This window comes from Oncorhynchus tshawytscha, linkage group LG30 (genome assembly GCF_018296145.1).
Source record: "Oncorhynchus tshawytscha isolate Ot180627B linkage group LG30, Otsh_v2.0, whole genome shotgun sequence".
Lineage (NCBI taxonomy): Eukaryota > Metazoa > Chordata > Actinopteri > Salmoniformes > Salmonidae > Oncorhynchus > Oncorhynchus tshawytscha.
In genome coordinates, this window is record NC_056458.1 from 23171019 (window position 1) to 23192731 (window position 21713).

Here is a 21713-nt window from a genome sequence, read left to right on the forward strand (position 1 = left end):
TCTGAGTATGATGGATGTAGGAGTTCTCCGACCAGCAGAGCGGATTTGAACCAGAATGATTGAAACATGAGGTGAAATCTGAATACCAACTTCCACCATTGCCTTAAAGCTAGTTAGTTAATGGGTTTCTGATAAAAACTTGGCAGCGGTGGCTTCAGCTTGTTGATGGTGTGACGGTTCGTCAATCGGGGTGTGCAAACCTTTGTTCCATCCCAGCACTGACACACCTGACTCAGCGGTTAGCGCATTGGGCAAGCAACTGAAAGGTCACTGATTGGAATACCCGAGCCAACAAGGTGAAAAATGTGTCGATGTGCCCTAGAGCAAGGTACTTAACCCTAATACGCTCCAAGGGTGCTATAGTACTATGGCTGACCCTGTAAAACAACATTTCACTGCACCTATCGGGCAAATTATTATCAGGCCCTTTATTATGAAGTGTTACAGTAGTACTGGGCTGGAACAAAAGCCTGAACCTCCTGTGTATCTCCAGGACTAAAGATCAAAGAACACTGCTGTAAGTCAATAAGGGCATCTTCCCAAGAACAACTTTGCCATCTTAGTGTCCATTGTCATTGTGGCGTTTTACCTTGAAAGAGATTTCGTACTGCTCTCCTCCCCAGATCTCCAGTCCCGTGTCATATCCTCCCAACTCCCAGAACCACTTCCTGTCCACGGCAAAGAGTCCGCCAGCCATCACAGGAGACCTGATGGACAAAAAGGGGGGTGGGGTGTAAGACAACACCAATACATGTCACACTCATACCCCAACATGATGACATTGCCCCTCAATCAATCACTGGCTTCAGACCAGCCAAAATGACAGGAAGATATTAATTCTCATGAAGGATAAATCAAAAACATGTAAGTCAGTGTGGAAAGGTGACTGCTATGGCAGGCCTGCGGTTTATAACCGTCTTTATAGACTGTTTGTGCGAGTTGAAGGCTTTATTACTCAACCAGACTCATCAATTTGGGAGTTAACTGCAGGCTTACCCGGGGGTTCTCTGAACACAGAAACAATTAAACCATCAACGCCACGGCGGAACCTGACTGGCATAATAAGCACCATACTCAACTCATAATGTTAAACACATAATAAAACTCAATTTCCACTGTACAGTAGGATAGTTTCCCTCAAGTGGCGCTCAATGAAAATCAGGACATAGCCTGCATCGAGGACGTCTTCCCCACAGTGACTGTATGTACATATGCCAACCAGAAGCCATGGATTACAGGCAACATTCGCACTGAGCTAAAGGGTAGAGCTGCCGCTTTCAAGGAGCGGGCCTCTAACCCGGAAGCTTATAAGAAATCCCGCTATGCCCTCCGACGAACCATCAAACAGGCAAAGCATCAATACAAGACTAAGATTGAATCGTACTACACCGGCTCCGACGAGCGTCGGATGTGGCAGGGTTTACAAACTACTACAGACTACAAAGGGAAGCACAGCCAAGAGCTGCCCAGTGACACAAGCCTACCAGATGAGCTAAATAACTTCTATGCTCGCTTAGGCAAATCACACTGAAACACGCATGAGAGCATCAGCTGTTCCAGATGACCGTGTGATTAAGCTCTCCGCAGCCGATGTGAGGAAGACCTTTAAACAGGTCAATATTCACAAGGCACTGGGGCAGACGGATTACCAGGACGTGTACTCTGAGCATGCGCTGACCATCCGGAAAGTGTCTTCACTGACATTTTCAACTTCTCCCTATCTGAGTCTGTATTACCAACATGTTTCAATCAGACCACCATAGTCCCTGTGCCCAAGAACACTAAGGTAACCTGCCTAAATGACTACCGACCCGTAGCACTCATATCTGTAGCCATGAAATGCATTGAAAGGCTGGTCATGGCTCACAACACCATTATCCCAGAAACCCTAGATCCACTCCAATTTGTATACCGCGCCAACAGATCCACAGATGATGCAATCTCAAATTGCACTCCACACTGCCCTTTCACACCTGGACAAAAGGAACACCTATGTGAGAATGCTATTCATTGACTACAGCTCAGCGTTCAATACCATAGCTTAGTGATGAGATTTGAAGGTACTAAGGATCCTGGGACTAAAACACCTCCCTCTGCAACTGGATCCTGGACTTCCTGATGGACCACCGCCAGGTGGTAAGGGTAGGTAACAACACATCCGCCATGCTGATCCTCAACACGGGGGCCCCTTAGGGGTGAATGCCCAGTCCCCTCCTGTAACCTCTGTTCACTCATGACTGCACGGCCAGGCTCGACTCCAACATCATCATTAAGTTTGCTGATGACACAACAGTGATCACTGACAACGATGAGACAACCTATAGGGAGGAAGGAGGTCAGAGACCTGACCGTGTTGTGCCAGGACAACAACCTCTCCCTCAATGTGATTAAGACAAAGGAGATGATTGTGGACTAAAGGAAAAGGAGTACCAAGCAAGCCCCCATTCTCATCGACGGAGCTGTAGTGGAGCAGGTTGAGAGTTTCCTTGGCGTCCATATCACCAACAAACGAACATGGTCCAAGCACACCACACCAAGACAGTTGTGAAGAGGGCACAACAAAACTTATTCCCCCTCGGGAGACTGAAAAGATTTGGCATGGGTCCAAAGACTCCAGCCACCCTAGTCATAGACTGTTCTCTCTGCTACAGCACGGCAAGTGGTACCGGAGCGCCAAGTCTAGGTCCAAGAGGCTTCTAAACAGCTTCTACCCCCAAGCCATAAGACTCCTGAACTGCTAATCAAAAGGCTACCCAGACTATTTGCATCCCCCCTCCCCCCACGCTGCTGCTCTCTTATTATCTATGCAATACCGGTGCCCCCGCACATTGACTCTGTACCGGTACCCCCTGTATATATAGCCCCGCTATTGTTATTTACTGCTGCTCTTTAATTATTTGTTATTTTTATCTCTTACTTTTTTGGGGGGGGATTTTCTTAAAACTGCATTGTTGGTTATGGGCTTGTAAGTAAGCATTTTACTGTAAGGTCTACACCTGTTGTATTCGGCGCACGTGACAAATAAAATTTGATTTTAAATCTTGTTGAGAATCCCAAGGAAAAACATACTCCTGTCAAAACTTGTGTGTGTCAGTGGTCAGGCGTGTGTCAGAGATGCATAGTTTGGTAAGTCTTTGTTATGTGTGTATTCAACTGGGGCCAAAATGATAGTAGTCATTTGCCCCTCCGTGATTTGATGTGCTGTCACTCTCATGACATTTAAACTTATCTGATGGGGTTCTAATAAATCAGTTGCAGAGGGGTGATTATGAACGTAGTGTGTTAATTGATGAACCAGGCAGACAGGATTTGTACAGAATTTGGGGGGACCTTGAATGGCATCCTTGTTACTGGAGACGTGTCCCTGACTGGAAGGGCTATCAGAGGGAGACAATGAGACTATTAAACAGGCAGGCTACAGTCTCCACATACACACCACAGGCTGTCATGGCAACTGGCAGCCCCCTTCAACTCTAAATTGGAGGCAGAGATGAACCCTCTCTGGATGGATATTGGAGGGGAGAGAGAAGTTAGATGTTCGAGTGACTCGTAAGAAGGCCGGGCAGGCAGATGTCTGGGTCCTAAACTTCTCCGTTAGAATGATCAATTAAGGGAAATCGATAGTTACATATCGCAATATTATTTTGGAAGATATTATATTGAATCTTTAACTCCAAGTAACGATTGGGGGGAAAAAAATATTTTTAAAATCTGGTAGGTAGCGTTAGCTAGAGCTAGTCGGCTGTACCGGCGCCAAAACTCTGGTAATGTTCATCCTATAGCTTGTTCTCCATCTTTTTAAATAGCGAGCCAACATGTTTCACACTTTAATTTCTATGACTGATCAAAACTAATTTTCTCATGCTCTCCCTTGTCTCTCTGCAGCAGACATATAGTGAGCAAAATGTTTGGAACATCAAAATGCAATTAAATCGCATTGCAATACATATCGCATCGGAACTTAAGTATCGTGATATCGTATCGTGAGGTGAAATTCCCAGCTATAATGTCTGGAATGCTGAATTACATCTGTTTGGGGGCATTCAAATGGCAGAAGTCTTTGACATTCAACAGCGTGAACCCCGATGCTGCGCCACACATATAAAGAAGGTAGTCGTGGAGGCAAAGGGATGTCTTATGTAAAGCATTTATCAGCAGAGGACTGCTCAGCTGAGGTTACTCCCTCACTGGCACCACGTCATTTCTATTCCACCCCTCCCTCCTTCCTGCCCTCTCCTCAAATTTATCATCACACTAATTACAATTCCATTTAAATTCGACCATGACTATTCAATCACAATTTAGTTTTACTTCAAATTGCAAAGCCGATATTCCCAATTTCAGTCTATTGACCTCTGAGGGAGCGCTCACAAAAGTGTGGAGCCGAGAGAATCCTTGTGTCATCTTGCAATGAAAGGGGAGTGGAGCATATTGCCCATCAGGCCAGGAGGCATGGAGCATGGAGGGATTTAGAGGCTTTCACACCCAGGGGCCAGCATGGACGTTTGCCCCATAATATGTTCTCGTCAGTCCATCTAACCCACTTCTCATTTCATGCTACTGCACTGTCAATCACACAGAAAATGAGTTGACTCAAACTGTGTGGCATCTGGTGACTATAAATGGGATCATTCTAAATGTGCTGATTTGTTGGGTCCTGATGTGCTTTCTGGTCACGTGACTCACTCAAAGGGTTCGCTAGAGTCCTCTTTTGTCAGCTCCGAGGGGATGGGGATGCGTTTGTAGTACATCTCCCAGTCAAACGCCCCTCGCATGGCATCGCCCGCCTGCGTCTCGTAGCCAAAGTTGTCGTGGTCGATCACGTCGATCATCGGACACACGATGGACTTCCTGTTTTCGGCTATACGGTCTAAGAGATAGAGCATGAGTGGGGAGAAAGAAAACCAGACAGAAAGCGGTGTATGGCCTAAGTCAAACATCAGTGTTAAAAAGTTGCCCCCTTTGGTCAAGGTAATAGGCACATTGTACAGATGAGTAATTCATATAATAGTATATTCATCTACCACAGAATGACCAAAAATAAACTATATAGCAAAGCATTGCGCAGTGTGCCCTAACAGGATGACTCACCCAGCAGCGGGGGCAGCCAGTTGATGTTGGCTTCACAGTGGGAGTCCAGGAAGGTGATGACCTCTCCATTGGCCGCCGCCGCCCCCAGTAGACGGGTCCTGATGAGACCCTCCCTCTTCTTGGTGCGCAGGATCCTCACCTTGGGCAGCCGCACCATGTACTCCTCCAGAGACCCCTTTAGGTGCTCTACAGGGAGAGAGACAGGAGAGGGGGGGTTTACATCACAGTCAGACGAACATGCACACAGACAAACATATGCATACACTGCATCCTCTAGTAAGGCCTCCAGGAGCACTGAAGGAGACCCATCAATACAAAAGAACAGACATGAGAACACGTGCACTCAAACTCAGAGGAACACACAGTAGGTCTGGCACAATTAAGTGATAATGCCCAAGAAGTCGGTGTTTGGAGGATATATTGGCACTGGTGTTAGGCCCAAGATGAAGTTGAGTTCCAATATATCCTCCAAACACCGGCTTCTTGGGCATTATCACTTAATTGTGCCAGGCTTCGAGGGCAATATAACTTTTATACAACGTGTTACCATAAGATATATTAAATTGAGTTGCACACTCTATATATAAACTCATATAATATATATACACATATATACATACAGTGCCTTGCGAAAGTATTCGACCCCCTTGAACTTTGCGACCTTTTGCCACATTTCAGGCTTCAAACATAAAGATATAAAACTGTATTTTTTTGTGAAGAATCAACAACAAGTGGGACACAATCATGAAGTGGAACGACATTTATTGGATATTTCAAACTTTTTTAACAAATCAAAAACTGAAAAATTGGGCGTGCAAAATTATTCAGCCCCTTTACTTTCAGTGCAGCAAACTCTCTCCAGAAGTTCAGTGAGGATCTCTGAATGATCCAATGTTGACCTAAATGACTAATGATGATAAATACAATCCACCTGTGTGTAATCACGTCTCCGTATAAATGCACCTGCACTGTGATAGTCTCAGAGGTCCGTTAAAAGCGCAGAGAGCATCATGAAGAACAATGAACACACCAGGCAGGTCCGAGATACTGTTGTGAAGAAGTTTAAAGCCGGATTTGGATACAAAAAGATTTCCCAAGCTTTAAACATCCCAAGGAGCACTGTGCAAGCGATAATATTGAAATGGAAGGAGTCAGACCACTGCAAATCTACCAAGACTTGCACAATTGGTGGCTGACTAAATACTTTTTTGCCCCACTGTAACTTTCAATTATGGATAAGACCACTGATTGGCTGTGGCTGTAATTAACCTAGCTATCGGTGTCTGCCTCGGTCATGTTTCCGAGGGCATTATTTTTCATGAGCACAATTCATAGCCAGGGCATGGAGAGTAGTTTATGAGGAACAGTACCCATGAAGACATGACCACAGAAGACCTTGAAGCACAGCAGTGAGATTGCTTACAAAAGCATGCTTCTATAGTTGAATATGAAGAAAAAGTGCACAGGCATAAACGACATGGATGGCTACTTCAACAAACATGTGCATACACTTATCCCTCGAGACCTTATTCTTTTACAGTCAATACTGAAGACTTTTACAGCACAGAACTCACATTCTTTTGTTGCATTCACCCTTCAGGGAGTATCTTTAGTAAGGCAATTACTGACATATTAGCAATGTTTTAAGCACGAGAACATATTTAATTGTGATAAAAAGGTATTTAACCATTCCTTTATAGATGTAAGGCATAGAGGAGAAAATAGCCTCAAGAAGAACTCTCGCATAGAAGAAAAACAAGTTATTGGTAGCTGTGTTTTTTCAATACAAATCTATCCTCAGAGCAGTAGCTACACCGCCTCAAAAATAAATCAATCCACTCTAATAGGAGTTTATAAATCTTCAGGCCTGACATCTGCATTTCAATAAAAATGTAAAAATATCAGGGAAGTTAAATCTAGACCTACATTCAGTTGAGAGAAAACATTCTCTATTACAATAACAACCTGGCCATTCTGACTGGATAATATAACGTGACTTATATGGATTTGTTGTTCAAGGTCAGTGTGTGTAACAAAGACAATCAAATGTCTTTATAAAACCCTTTTACATAGCAGATGTCAAAGTGCTTAAACAGAAACCCAGCCTAAAACCCCAAAGAGCAAGCAATGCAGATGTAGAAGTACGGTGGCTAGTAAAAACGAACTAGAAAAGGCAAGAACCTAGGAAAAAACCTTGAGAGGAACCAGGCTCTGAGGGGTGGCCAGTCCTCTTCTGGCTGTGCCGAGTGGAGACATAATCAACATCTATATGTGCAACCGAATTAACTCGACACGGATGACATCAAATTCACATTAAGGCCCTCAAATAATGGATTAAGGCGATTGCAGGCAAATTTCCATAAAATCTCCTGCCCCCACCCCCCTCTTCCAGCCACAGAGGAGAGCCCCATATCCTGTCTTCGTTATATTCCAGCAGGCCAGTAATTAAATCAGTCAGATTCTCCCACTCTCCAGTGTTCCCTCTCCCTCATTTCCCTCTCTTTCACCATCCTTCTCTCAGCAGTGCCCAGACACATTACTGAGTTATTCCTTCTGACACCACAGTGAAACTTATAGGGTGAAAGCTGGAGTTGTGTTTTACATGAGTACATAACATACCGCATTTTTATCTATAGCCTTTATTAGTTATTGGAAAACTGGATGTATGGCAGGTTCATTGCATTTAGAAGTTGTTTTGCTACAAAACAATCTTAATTGGGAGGGATATTGAGTCATTTTATTTGGTAAAGTGTCCATATAATGGTAGTTTATAGATTTTTAAGTTCAGAGGCTTCTGATATAAAAGGGTTTGCCCAGGTCCAGTTGAGTGTGAATATAACTGTAACCACTCACTGTGCACACAGAACACTCCTCTTTTCATTAAAATGGCCTTACTTTGGGCCTTGTACAATATAAGCACAAAGCACGAGGCCCCTTTAACAGACAACCTTTTATGGGAAGACACAATGGCTGAGCTTAACAAAGGAGGGAATGAGAGAGACATCCACCGCCCACCACCAAACTCTCCGCAATCAGGTGAACAGCATTTTAACTGTCAGCACTAAAGTAAGATTCATTCAAACGCGGTGGTAGCGGCGGCAGTAGAGAAAAATGATAATGCATCACATTACGCATTTGTGTCGGCCGTCAGGGCTGGAATTGGAAGAAGGGCCCCAGAATCATATCTACTATAAAAGTAATACAATGTAATGAATTGCAGAGGATGGGAAGGCAATGCCGGAGGGACCGTTTCCAACGCTGCCTGATAAATGGACCAGCCAAACAGAATAATTTCATATTGGGACCCTGTGGATCAAAAAGGAGGCTCTTCCACAAAATGACTGGGTATATAAAAAAAAATATCACCTGGGCTGCTCCCCCCCAGACACTAGGCAACAAGGGACACGCATTACAAATGTGAGTCCGTCACTGGCCTCCCCTTCCTGGCAGCCACAAATTGGATTCCAAAGATCGGGGGAAAAGCAATGACCCTTTCAAAACTTTTTCTAAAACGGTTGCTGGGCTACTAAAAGTGGCTCACAAAGTGTGTTTAAACCTCTCGGTCTGATTTCTCAGTGGTCCGGGGCTTGTCTTTTTGGCTGCCCAATGCTCTGGAAGGGTAGACTTGATCCAAAGTGACAGCTGGGCCAGGTTTCTCAATCTGTCGCTCTCTCATTTCTTTACCTCTCACTCCATTTCTCAATCTTTCACTCTCACTTTCTCCAGCTTTCCATCTTTATCCCACCTCCCCCACTCTCTTTTTGGCAGGATGTGTTGTGGGTAGTGAGACTGTCTGCTGTTAGCTCTTTAGGGAACCTGCACTGACCAAATTAAAAACCATCTCCATGGATCGCAGTATCAAATATCAGAATCACCAAAGTCCTCAAGTTCCCATCTGTTACACAACCCCCACGATCAGCCAGTGAAACACCTGGGCGGTGGTAGAACAACAACAGATAAAGGTCCGGGAGAAAGAAAAACACCATATGGTGGGCACAGCAACAACGTTTGAAGTCAATACTCAATTACATTTGCATTTGGTTTAGCAACATACTAGGCTGTTAGAATATTCTAAATTGAGCTCTAGTTTGACTATGAGGGAAGATGATGGCAGGTCCCCTCATATGCACCGTCAATAAATCACAGGTTATGAATCAACCATTATGAGATTGATTTTGGCTAATTCTGACTGAAGCACACTGACAAACTTTACTTCATGCTCCCCCAGACATCCTGTGATTAGACAACGAACATTTTCATTGTGAAGTGACTAAGGGAAAAGGTTACGGGGTCAAATTTTGAATGGCTAATAAATGCATAAATTATCCCGAAGACTCATCTGGTTTACTCAAATTGGGAAATTAATCTGTGGAATGAGCGGGAAGGTGATTAATCCGTGGAATGAGCAGCACCCTGCTCGGCAAAAACATTAGACTTTATTAAATGTGGGACAGGGAATATGATTGGGGCTGTGACTTCATCTACATGAATCATTTTACGGTACAGATGAGGCGTTTACTACCAAGCGCCTCAAATATAATTTTTCTGCTTGGGGGAACATGTCACATTTCCCCAAACAGCTAATTGAATGAACGCAACAACATGAGAGAAGCAAGTCACGCAAGCAGCAGCAATTATATGGGGCTCAAAACGGCAAAACATTCACAATGATTAATATTGCTAATGAAGCCGATATGGTTTTAGAGGTGTCTTTCAGCATATCAAAAGGTTGGTAATGTCAAGTCTATAAAAGGACCTGAGTCATGTGCAGCTTTATCTACAACAGAGTCACACAACCTTGATATGCCAAATGCACTCATGTTGTGAATTTAAACCAACATACCCTTTTCAAAACAGATTTACAACACACAGTGTACACAGAAGCAACTTGCAATGTGTGGGGATGACTGTTTTCCTTATGTAACAAATAGCAAGAATGTCAAGTGCCAAAATCAGTAAACACTCTTACCCAGTAACTTAGAAGTTACCAACTTCATGACCATGAAGCATAAACTAACACAAACAAATGAATTAGTTCCATCCAATGAGTTACAGTGTGAAGTAACTGAGTGTTTTGATTTTAACTGCTGTGGTCTAGAGACATCTGGGAATGGGAGAGACAGGGACAGTATAGTACATTTGGGGACACATGATCAGTAGCAGAGACAATCTCTGGTCCCACAGCCATGTTCTCCTAATGCACTTTTTAAAATTCAATTAGCTTCCAATTACAGTGGAGGCAATATGGCCCAGGGAGGATCTGTCTGAGGTGGTGAATTCATTCCCAGACGCTTGGCAGCACACCAAAGACTGCAGTGGGGCCCAGAATGTATTCCTCCAGCAAAATAATCAAGTGTCCTTCTGAACTTCATCACACTCCCCTCTCCCTGGGCATGCTGCTATGATTTGCTAAGGATTTTTTGTGTGGCCACCATTAAAAGTTATGTCTGTAAGGATGATGGGCTTGGGAGAGTATGAAAGGCTCCCTATTCTGGGATTTGGATGACCCATGTACAGAGGGAAATACACAGGGAGTAAACGGGTAGTGGGGATATGATAAGAGATTTTACAGATGAGCACTGACTACACACAGGCGTACAATAAATCATAGAAACCAGCCTTATAAGTGATAAGTAGCGTTTCTAACAGGAATGGAGTGACAAACGTTTGCATAGGAACAGTGTTTGAAGGGTAAAAATACCTCACAGAGCTAGTTAGCTCAAAGAACCTGAAGACGTCCTGGTCCCGTTACCTTTCAGTCAGCCACAACTGTTCTCTTATTCACACATTTCCAAACTCTCACACAGTCTCACAAACGACTAACAAGTCTGAGGACACATGGCGAGTTGCACAATTCTGAACCTCTGAAGCCGCAAAAGAACAAAGTTGTGGCGCTCCGCTCCGAGTTCAAACCAGTTGAGATACTCAAATCCCTGTTGTTTGTTCATTTTCTAAATATTATTTCCAGCTAAGAGAAAAAATGTGTCAATGAAATATTCATGAGCCCAAACTCTGAGCAGAGGAGTGGGAAGATGTGTTCTAGTGCATTATATCATTAATTTGTTTAGCAGAGATCTGCCTCTCTTCATCCAGGGCGACGTATCCTCCTTAGAACAATAAAAAAAGAAAAGAGTCTCCATCCACAAACTCATTATGAAGAGAGCTATAAAAAAATATTTTAAAAAACTGGGGCAATTGAGGCAAAGTACTTTGCTGTAGGGGTAGGACAGCTGCTCCCCATTAAAGAGTGAACAGTGAAGCCAACATCCTTCGGATCACCAGCGGGCTGCTTTAACCATTCGGCTGGTGCCCTGATTGAAGTCTCCCTCTCCCCAGAGCTGCTCCCATTAGCAGAACAGCAGGAAATGGGCCTTCTGCTCTCCGGGGTAGGGCTATTCAAATATATGTTTTTTTTTTAGGATGACAACAATGACTCCATTAAGCCATCCAACTTCTCAACAGTTATTTTGAGATGGTGGTCCTCTGTAGCTCAGTTGGTAGAGCATGGCGCCAGGATAGTGGGTTCGATTCCCGGGTTCACCCATACGTAAAATGTATGCATGCATGTGTAAGCGTCTGCTAAATGGCACATATCATTTATATTATTTATACCATTAGATGCTAATGAGCCAGGGCCCCACAGGGAGCGGCACTAGCTCGCCCCAAAATAAACTCAAATTAAGACGTAAAAAATTACAGATTAATGAAAACATTCTCACATCATCGACTACAGATGGCCTGCATGAGCGCATGCATAAACACAGCAGCACAGGCTCCTGAAGAACTCGTCAAAAATACAAAAGGAGAGAAGTTATGACAAATGAGTCTCAGACAAAAGGAACAGTAATGCAATCTCCGGGGGCTGATAAAAAGCCTTCCTTCAAATCAAATTGTATTTGTCACATGAGCCAAATACAACAGTTGTAGACCTTACAGTGAAATGCTTACTTACAAGCCGTTAGAGCAGCAGTGAATAACAATAGCGGGGCTATATACAGGGGGTACCGGTACAGAGTCAATATGTGGGGGCACCGGTGTTGAGGTAATTGAGATAATTATGTACATGCAGGTAGGATTGTTAAAGTGGCTATGCATAGATAGAGTAGTAGCAGCGTGTGTGTGTGGGGGGGCAAATAGTCTGGGTAGCCATTTGATAAGCTGTTTAGGAGTCTTATGGCTTGGTAGAAGCTGTTTAGAAGCCTCTTGGACCTAGACTTGGTGCTCTGGTACCGCTTGCCGTGCGGTAGCAGAGAGAACCCTCTATGACTAGGGTGGCTGGAGTCTGACGATTGTTAGGGCCTTCCTCTGACACCGCCTGGTATAGCTTGACTCCGGTGATGTACTGGGCCGTACGCACTACCCTCTGTAGTGCCTTGCGGTTGGAGGCTGAGCAGTTGCCATACCAGGCAGTGATGCAACCAGTCAGGATGCTTTCGATGGTGCAGCTGTAAAATCTTTTGACCATCTGAGGACCCATGCCAAATCTTTTCAGTCTCCTGAGGGGGAATAGGTTTTATTGTGCCCTCTTCACAACTGTCTTGATGTGCTTGGACCATGTTAGTTTGTTGGTGATGTGGACGCCAAGGAACGTCAAGCTCTCAATCTGTTCCACTACAGCCCCATTGATGAGAATGGGGGTGTGCTCGGTCCTCTTTTTCCTGTAGTCCACAAATCATCTCCTTTGTCTTAATCACATTGAGGGAGAGGTTGGAGAGGCACCCGAGGGGCACCTGTGTTGAGGATGTGTTGTTACCTACCCTTTCCACCTGGAGGCGGCCTGTCAGGAAGTCTAGGATCCAGTTGCAGAGGGAGCTGTTTAGTCCCAGGGTCCTTAGCTTAGTGATGAGCTTTGAGGGCATTATGGTGTTGAACACTAAGTTGTAGTCAATGAATAGCATTCTCACATAGGTGTTCCTTTTGTCCAGGTGGGAAAGGGTAGTGTGGAGTGCAATAGAGATGGCATCATCTGTGGATCTGTTGGTGCGGTATGCAAATTGTAGTGGGTGTAGGGTTTCTGGGATAATGGTGTTGATATGAGCCATGACCAGCCTGTCAAAGCATTTCATGGTTACAGACATGAGTGCTACGGTTCGGTAGTCATTTAGGCAGGTTACCTTAGTGTTCTTGGGCACAGGGACCATGTTGGTCTGCTTGAAACTAGAAGTCGACCGATTAATCGGAATGGCCGATTAATTTGGGCCAATTTTAAGTTCTCATAACAAATCGGAAATCTGTATTTTTTTCACCTTTATTTAACTAGGCAAGTCAGTTAAGGTCCATTACCTCCCCTTGCAGTCAGTCTTTCCTCAACTCCTCCATCTCCATTTTGCTCTTGCATTCTCTCCATTGGTTTGCAAAGTTTCTCACTCCATCACCAAGTCTCTCTTCCCTTTTGTTTCTCACCTTCATTTCTCTGTTCCAGCTCTTCCTCCCACTCTCACCCTTTGACAGATTTCACAGGGTCTGATAAAGTTCAAAGTGGCTCCACCACTGCTGCCAGCGGTGTCTGGCGGAGGGCACAAACATTATGAAACCTCCCCTTAATTCACTGTTGCTTAATGATGATTAGAAATGGGAGGTGGGCATGCCAGGGTTTAAGTCACCAGACACAGAATCAGTCATGTTACATCAGGGGAGAAAAACAAGTTCACAACAACGCCCAAGCCTTATTTGGGGTTGGTTATGACTGATGGTGATGACAGATGCCACAGAGCAATATGGAGGCCATCTCAGTGTCATCTTCCCAGATGTGTTAGTGCAGGTCGGACAGTATTTCTACCGACTACCTAAACACACTGTCTGTGGAACAGGGAGATGGGAGGCGAATGCTGCAAGACCAGCCAAGGTCAAAAGGCAGGCCAGGGGGCCGTATGTGGCCCGCGACCTGATTCAATACGGCCCGCGGAATCATTTATTTTGAAGGCACGTATAAATAACTGCATGAGGACAGACAGTGACTGACAGGCTGACACAAACGTCACAGTTACAAATAGTAGCTAGCTAGAAATTGCGCAAAAATTAGTTTAAGGTTTCAAAGAAAAGGAAAGTAGACAATGAATATAGGGTGTTCCAGCAAGAGTGGACATCGAAATGTTTCTTTATTGAGGTATCAGGGAAAGCTGTGTGCTTAGTGTGCAAAGAGAGCACCGCTGTCTTGAAAGACTACAACTTGTCCCGACACTTCCAGGCGAAGCATGCAGAGAAATATAGGAATATATATTCTGAACAGAGGACAAGTGCATCAAAACTGCATTCAGCAAACAACGGAATTGCGAGAGCTAGCTATGTAGTGTCCCACAAAATTGCTAAACATAGCAAGCCATTCGCTGAGGGCAAATTCATTAAAGAATGTTTAATTGTCTGTGCAGTAATACTTTGCCCTGACAAGAAAGAGCCGTTTGAAAATGTTTCCCTGTCAAGACAAACAGTTACACGGCGTGTTGAGGACATTGCAGGTAAAGGATTTCACCCATTTCTCCTTGGCCCTGGATGAGAGCAGTGATTCACGTGACACGGTGCAGTTGTTGATATTCTTACGAGGCATAACCCCAGACTTTGGCCTTTTGAAAAGGATACAAGATCAAGTAGCTGAGCTGAACCCAGATCAGAAAATTATTTTCCTGCATTGCATTATTCATCAGGAGGTGCTCTGTGAATGTGTTCTGAAAATGAGCAATGTTGTGGATACAGTCACTAAAGTGGTACATTTCATAAGAGCAAAATCTTTAAACCACAGGCAATTTCTCTCACTGTTGGAAGAGAGTCGGGTCATGTAGATCTCCCCTACCATACAAACGTGAGATGGCTGAGTTTGGGGAAGGTGTAAGAGAGCAAAATTGCAAGATTATGTTATAATACTTTTACTGCATCAAATGGTTGTTTTATGCAACAGAATAGCGGGTTCTTATAACTCTATTGTGTCTGTGTGAACTGAAAGTGGGCCTCTAGGAGATAACACTGACAGGAGATTTACGATGGCTTTTGGGTGATAAAACCTAGAGACCGCATTCCAGAGCATGAGTTAATGTTTCTGTTCTATAAGATACCAGGGAGAGATGACCCCAGGGCCAGACCTTGGTCTCTACACAAAGATAACTGTTTTAACAGCATATACTGTCTGCTGTGAATCATAACTATTTTTTATACTAGTCTTAACCTTGTGACCCATTCCATACATCTGTTGTTTGTCATGTATACTGAAGGGGGTGCATCTTTGCTATAAAAGACCTTTGTACTTTTGTCTCGGGGCTCTCAACAAATCATCTGAGGGCGATTCATCGACCAGCCATCATTATTGTAGAGCACTCAATTGATTCACTCTGTGTGTGTGTTGTATTGACCTGCTCCCTTATTAATAAGTGAATAAAGATTTAGTTTAAGCATAACTCTGACTTGTGTGATAAGTTTGTCTCTCCTCATTTGATAGTAAAGAAATGAACCACTACAGGTGTTTAAAATGGTGTGGGACCTGAAGTTGGAGATTAATTTGCAAAAACTCAACAAGGAAAATATGTGGATTTCACGCAACTGCAAGATTTATTTATTTACCTTTATTTAACTAGGCAAGTCCGTTAAGAACAAATTCTTATTTTCAATGATGGCCTAGGAACAGTGGGTTAACTGCCTGTTCAGGGGCAGAACGACAGATTTGTACCTTGTCAGCGCGGGGATTTGAAGTTGCAACCTTTCGGTTACTAGTCCAACACTCTAACCACTAGGCTACCCTGCCGCCCCAAGATAAAGAATGGTTGGCTGATTTTGCCTTCACCGTGGACATCATGACCCTAATGAATGAACTGAATTCCAAACTTCAAGGGAAGGGCCTTTTTTTACATCAAGATGTAAAGCCTTGTCAAAGCCTTCAATGGAAAATTACTCCTCCTGACCCTCCAAGTAGAAGCCAACTATCTCCCCCAACTTCTGACATTATTAGTCTGTTCCCTATCAGATAACCAGCGGGAGAAGTATACATCGCTGCTGTGTGCTTTGAACGGTGAGTTCTCATTGTTTTGAGGATTTCAACATTTTGGAAAATTACATGCTGTTGGTTTCCTCTCCTTTCAACTTCAATGTGGATAACGCTCCCACTGACCTGCAACTTGAACTTATCGATCTTCAGTCTGATGCAGTGATTAGAGAACTATTCAAAACAATATCACTGATGAGGTTCTATGCATCTCTCGATGAACAAAACTTTCCAAAGATTAGGAGACATGCTCAGAAGTTTGTAATGTTTGAGTCAACCTATGTATGTGAACAGACATTTTCAGTGATGAAATATAACAAGTCAAGGCACAGATCATCTCTTACGGACTCTCACCTCTCAGCAATCCTGTGCATAACGATGTCAAAAACTATACCTGACTTCAACTGCTCTCGTCAATGCCCATCAGACTTCACTCCTCACACTGATTGAGTAGTTTAAAGGTAATGTTGAGAGCCCTCTTTTTCTTGTGTTTTTGTGCATACCCGTTAACAAGAGTTCTGTCCTTGGTGCTGAATGCACAGTGTACTTTTTCCTCCATGTAGTTCATTGCACGTTTAATATTGAAAATACCTACCAAAAGGAGAACATGGATGTGGTTTATTTCTATGCAAGTTAAAAATGTAGCATATCTGGACATGATTTACAGTAGATATACAGTGGGGCAAAAAATATTTAGTCAGCCACTAATTGTGCAAGTTCTCCCACTTAAAAAGATGAGGCCTGTAATTTTCGTCATAGGTACACTTCAACTATGACAGACAAAATGAGAAAAAAAATATCCAGAAAATCACATTGTAGGATTTTTAATGAATTTATTTGCAAATTATTGTGGAATAAGTATTTGGTCAATAACAAAAGTTTCTCAATACTTTGTTATATACCCTTTGTTGGCAATGACAGAGGTCAAACGTTTTCTGTAAGTCTTCACAAGGTTTTCACACACTGTTGCTGGTATTTTGGCCCATTCCTCCATGCAGATCTCCTCTAAAGCAGTGATGTTTTGGGGCTGTTGCTGGGCAACACGGACTTTCAACTCCCTCCAAAGATTTTCTATGGGGTTGAGATCTGGAGACTGGCTAGGCCACTCCAGGACCTTGAAATGCTTCTTACGAAGCCACTCCTTCGTTGCCCGGGCGGTGTGTTTGGGATCATCGTCATGCTGAAAGACCCAGCCACGTTTCATTTTCAATGCCCTTGCTGATGGAAGGAGGTTTTCACTCAAAATCTCACGATACATGGCCCCATTCATTCTTTCATTTACATGGATCAGTCGTCCTGGTCCCTTTGCAGAAAAACAGCCCCAAAGCATGATGTTTCCACCCCCATGCTTCACAGTAGGTATGGTGTTCTTTGGATGCAACTCAGCATTCTTTGTCCTCCAAACACGACGAGTTGAGTTTTTACCAAAAAGTTATATTTTGGTTTCATCTGACCATATGACATTCTCCCAATCTTCTTCTGGATCATCCAAATGCTCTCTAGCAAACTTCAGACGGGCCTGGACATGTACTGGCTTCAGCAGGGGGACACGTCTGGCACTGCAGGATTTGAGTCTCTGGCGGTGTAGTGTGTTACTGATGGTAGGTTTGTTACTTTGGTCCCAGCACTCTGCAGGTCATTCACTAGGTCCCCCCGTGTGGTTCTGGGATTTTTGCTCACCGTTCTTGTGATCATCTTGACCCCATGGGGTGAGATCTTGCTTGGAGCCCCAGATCGAGGGAGATTATCAGTGGTCTTGTATGTCTTCCATTTCCTAATAATAGCTCCCACGGTTGATTTCTTCAGACCAAGCTGCTTACCTATTGCAGATTCAGTCTTCCCAGCCTGGTACAGGTCTACAATTTTGTTTCTGGTGTCCTTTGACAGCTCTTTGGTCTTGGCCATAGTGGAGTTTGGAGTGTGACTGTTTGAGGTTGTGGACAGGTGTCTTTTATACTGATAACAAGTTCAAACAGGTGCCATTAATACAGGTAATGAGTGGAGGACAGGGGAGCCTCTTAAAGAAGAAGTTACAGGTCTGTGAGAGCCAGAAATCTTGCTTGTTTGTAGGTGACCAAATACTTATTTTCCACCATAATTTGCAAATAAATTCATTAAAAATCCTACAATGTGATTTTGCTAGACTGTGTACACAGCTGTTGATTAGATAGGGAGTTTAAATGTAATATACTAATAACACAATGCAGAAGGGAATGTTCTGCACCGCCTCAGCCACAACAACCCTGCTATTACTGTTAGATAATGTCCTGAATTACATCTCACACAAAAGATTGTATCTAGCTAGGCTCCATACTTACGTTTACCTTCAGCAAGTGAATATTTAGGAATTAATATTTTGGGTTTAAAAAAATATATAGTTTAATCAAAATGCAATAGTGCAGGAAAAACCTGTTGATATAAACTTACTTTCAGCAAACTTAACATAATATTTGTATGAGCATAAGATTCAACACCTGAGACATAAACTGGACAAGTTGCACAGACATGTGACTAACAGAAATGGGTTAATAATGTGTTCCTGAACACTGTTACCCCACTCTTCCACCAAGGCACCTGCAAGTTCCCGGATATTTCTGGGGGAATGGCCCTAGCCCTCACCCTCCGATCCAACAGGTCTCAAGACGTGCTCAATGGGATTGAGATCCGGGCTCTTCGCTGGCCATGGCAGAACACTGACATTCCTGTCTTGCAGGAAATCACGCACAGAATGAGCAGTATGGCTGGTGGCATTGTCATGCTGGAGGGTCATGTCAGGATGAGCCTGCAGGAAGGGTACCACATGAGGGAGGAGGATATCTTCCCTGTAATGCACAGCATTGAGATGGCCTGCAATGACAACAAGCTCAGTCCGATGATGCTGTGACACTACGCCCCAGACCATGACGGACCCTCCACCTCCAAATCGAGCCAACTCAAGAGTACAGGCCTCGGTGTAACACTCATTCCTTCGACGATAAACGCGAATCGAACCATCACCCCTGGTGAGAGAAAACCGTGAATCGTCAGCAAAGAGCACTTTTTGCCAGTCCTGTCTGGTCCAGCGACGGTGGGTTTGTGTCCAGAGGCGACGTTGTTCTGGTGAGGATCTGCCTTACAACAGGCCTACAAGCTCTCAGTCCAGCCTCTCTCAGCCTATTGCGGATAGTCTGAACACTGATGGAGGGATTGTGCGTTACTGGTGTAACTCGGGCAGTTGTTGTTGTCGCCATCCTGTACCTGTCCCGCAGGTGTGATGTTCAGTTGTACCGATCCTGTGCAGGTGTTGTTACACGTGGTCTGCCACTGCGAGGACGATCAGCTGTCTTCCTGTGTCCCTGTAGGTCTGTCTTAGGCGTCTCACAGTACAGACATTGCAATTTATTTCCCTAGCCACATCTGCAGTCCTCATGCCTCCTTGCAGCATGCCTAAGGCACGTTCACACAGATGAGCAGGGACCCTGGGCATCTTTCTTTTGGTGTTTTTCAGAGTCATTAGAAAGGCCTCTTTAGTGTCCTAAGGTTTCATATTTGTGACCTTAATTGCCTACCTTCTGTAAGCTGTTAGGGTCTTAACGACCATTCCACAGGTGCATGTTCATTAATTGTTTATGGTTCATTGAACAAGCATGGGAAACAGTGTTTAAACCCTTTACAATGAAGATCTGTGAAGTTATTTGGATTTTTATGAATTATCTTTGAAAGACGGGGCCCTGAAAAAGGTATGTTTCTTTTTTTGCTGAGTTTATTATCCTGCTGTTCTCAGGAAGAAAGCTACAACTAGGGTAACTGGTGCTCTGACTCAATTGACAGAAAGCAATGACAAGTGATTGAGTGTCAGTGGAGAACGGGAGAGAAAGAGTAAAAATAAAGGATGACAACAGGAAGAGAGAGGTGCATGTGTCAGGGTGTGGACGGGGGGGGTTGGTGAGGAAGGGTAAGGGGACGGAGAGTCATGCATTTGAGCCATTCACTCAATTGATCCCATTGGGCCCGAGTGAGCAAGTAATTGAACGATCAATCTGCAAATGACAGGCCTCCATCACATAGCGCCGCATGGCGAGAGCAGTGGTCTCGCTACAGTCCCGTTGAGATGAATGGGGCTCTATCATCAGATGCAAACACCTGGTGCAGAGTTTTCAAGCAATTCCAATAAAATAAAGCCCTATTTAGACAGAGGGACATTTTAGTGGCACAATGAGTCTCGGTATGTGCTCATATTGAGTCTCGGTATGAGCTTAACGCAGGCAAACTTAAATCCGTTTGACCTCATTTCTACCGGTAAGTCACATGCGCAACCAGAGGAAACCCCCTTTACTCCACACACAGAGACCCGTACAACGCTCTCCCTCGCGCTCCATTTGGAAAATCTGACCATAATTATATCCCGTACCATAATAGTTTGTTGGGGATGTGGACACTAAGAAACTTGAAGCTCTCAACCTGTTCCACTACAGCCCCGTCGATGACAATGGGGGCGTGCTCGGTCCTCCTTTTCCTGTAGTCCAAAAATATGTCCTGTCTTGATCACGATGAGGGAGAGGTTGTTGTCCTGGCACCACACGACCAGGTCTTTGACCTCCTCACTAATCTGGACGCTAATAAGAAATCCCACTATGCACTCAGACGAACCATCAAAACAGGCAAAGCGTCAATATAGGACTATGATTGAATCCTACTACACTGGCTCTGACACTCGTAGGATGTGGCAGGGCTTACAAACTATTACAGACCACAAAGGGAAACCCAGTCGCGAGCTGCCCAGTGACTTGAGCCTACCAGACTGGATAAATGCCTTTTATGCTCGCTTCGAGGCAAGCAACACTGAAGCATGCATGAGAGCACCAGCTGTTCCGGATGACTGTGTGATTACACCTTCAGGTCAACATTAACAAGACCGCGGGGCCAGATGAATTAAGGACATGTACTCAGAGCTTGCGCAGAACAACTGGCAAGTGTCTTCACTGACATTTTGAACCTCTCCCTGACCGAGTCTGTAAATCCTACATGTTTCAAGCACACCATCATAGTCCCTCTGCCCAAGAAAGCGAATGCAACTTACCTAAATGACTACCGCCCGCCGCACTCACGTCGGTAGCCATGAAGTGCTTTGAAAGGCTGGTCATGGCTCACATCAACACCATTAACCTGGAAAACCTAGACCCCTCCAATTCGCATACCACCCCAACAGATCCAGAGATGACGCAATCTCAAATCGCACACTGCCCTTTCCCACCTGGACAAAACCTATGTGAAGATGCTGCTCATTGACTACAGCTCAGTGTTCAAAACCAGTGGATGCTGGACTTCTTGACGGGCAGCCCCCCATGTGGTAAGGGTAGGTAACAACACATCTGCCATGCTGATCCTCAGCACGGGGGCCCCTCAGGGGTGCGTACATGCTTAGCCCCCCCCCCGTACTCCATGTTGACCCACGCATGACTCCAACACTATCATTAAGTTTGCTGACGACACAACGGTGGTAGGCCTGATCACCCACAACGATGAGACAGTCTATAGGGAGGTGGTCAGAGAACTGGCAGTGTGGTGCAAGGACAACCTCTCCTTAAACATGAGTAAGACAAAGGAGATGATCGCGGACTACAGGAAAAGGACGGACGAATACGCCCCCATTCACATCGACGGGGCTGTAGTGTAG

The 21713-nt window shown here is 44.4% G+C and overlaps 1 protein-coding gene across 2 annotated transcripts in view; it reads right to left on the bottom strand.

Moving 5' to 3' along the window:
* LOC112228555 (polypeptide N-acetylgalactosaminyltransferase 10) overlaps positions 1-21713 on the bottom strand; it is an 82704-nt gene that overhangs the window by 24119 nt on the left and 36872 nt on the right. For both annotated transcript variants that reach the window (XM_024393964.2, XM_042309272.1), the window contains 3 exons: positions 5092-5277; positions 4687-4870; positions 590-707 (listed from right to left, as the gene is read on the bottom strand). In XM_024393964.2, the coding sequence (XP_024249732.1) occupies positions 590-707; positions 4687-4870; positions 5092-5277 (488 nt within the window). The remainder of the gene's footprint in view (positions 1-589; positions 708-4686; positions 4871-5091; positions 5278-21713) is intronic.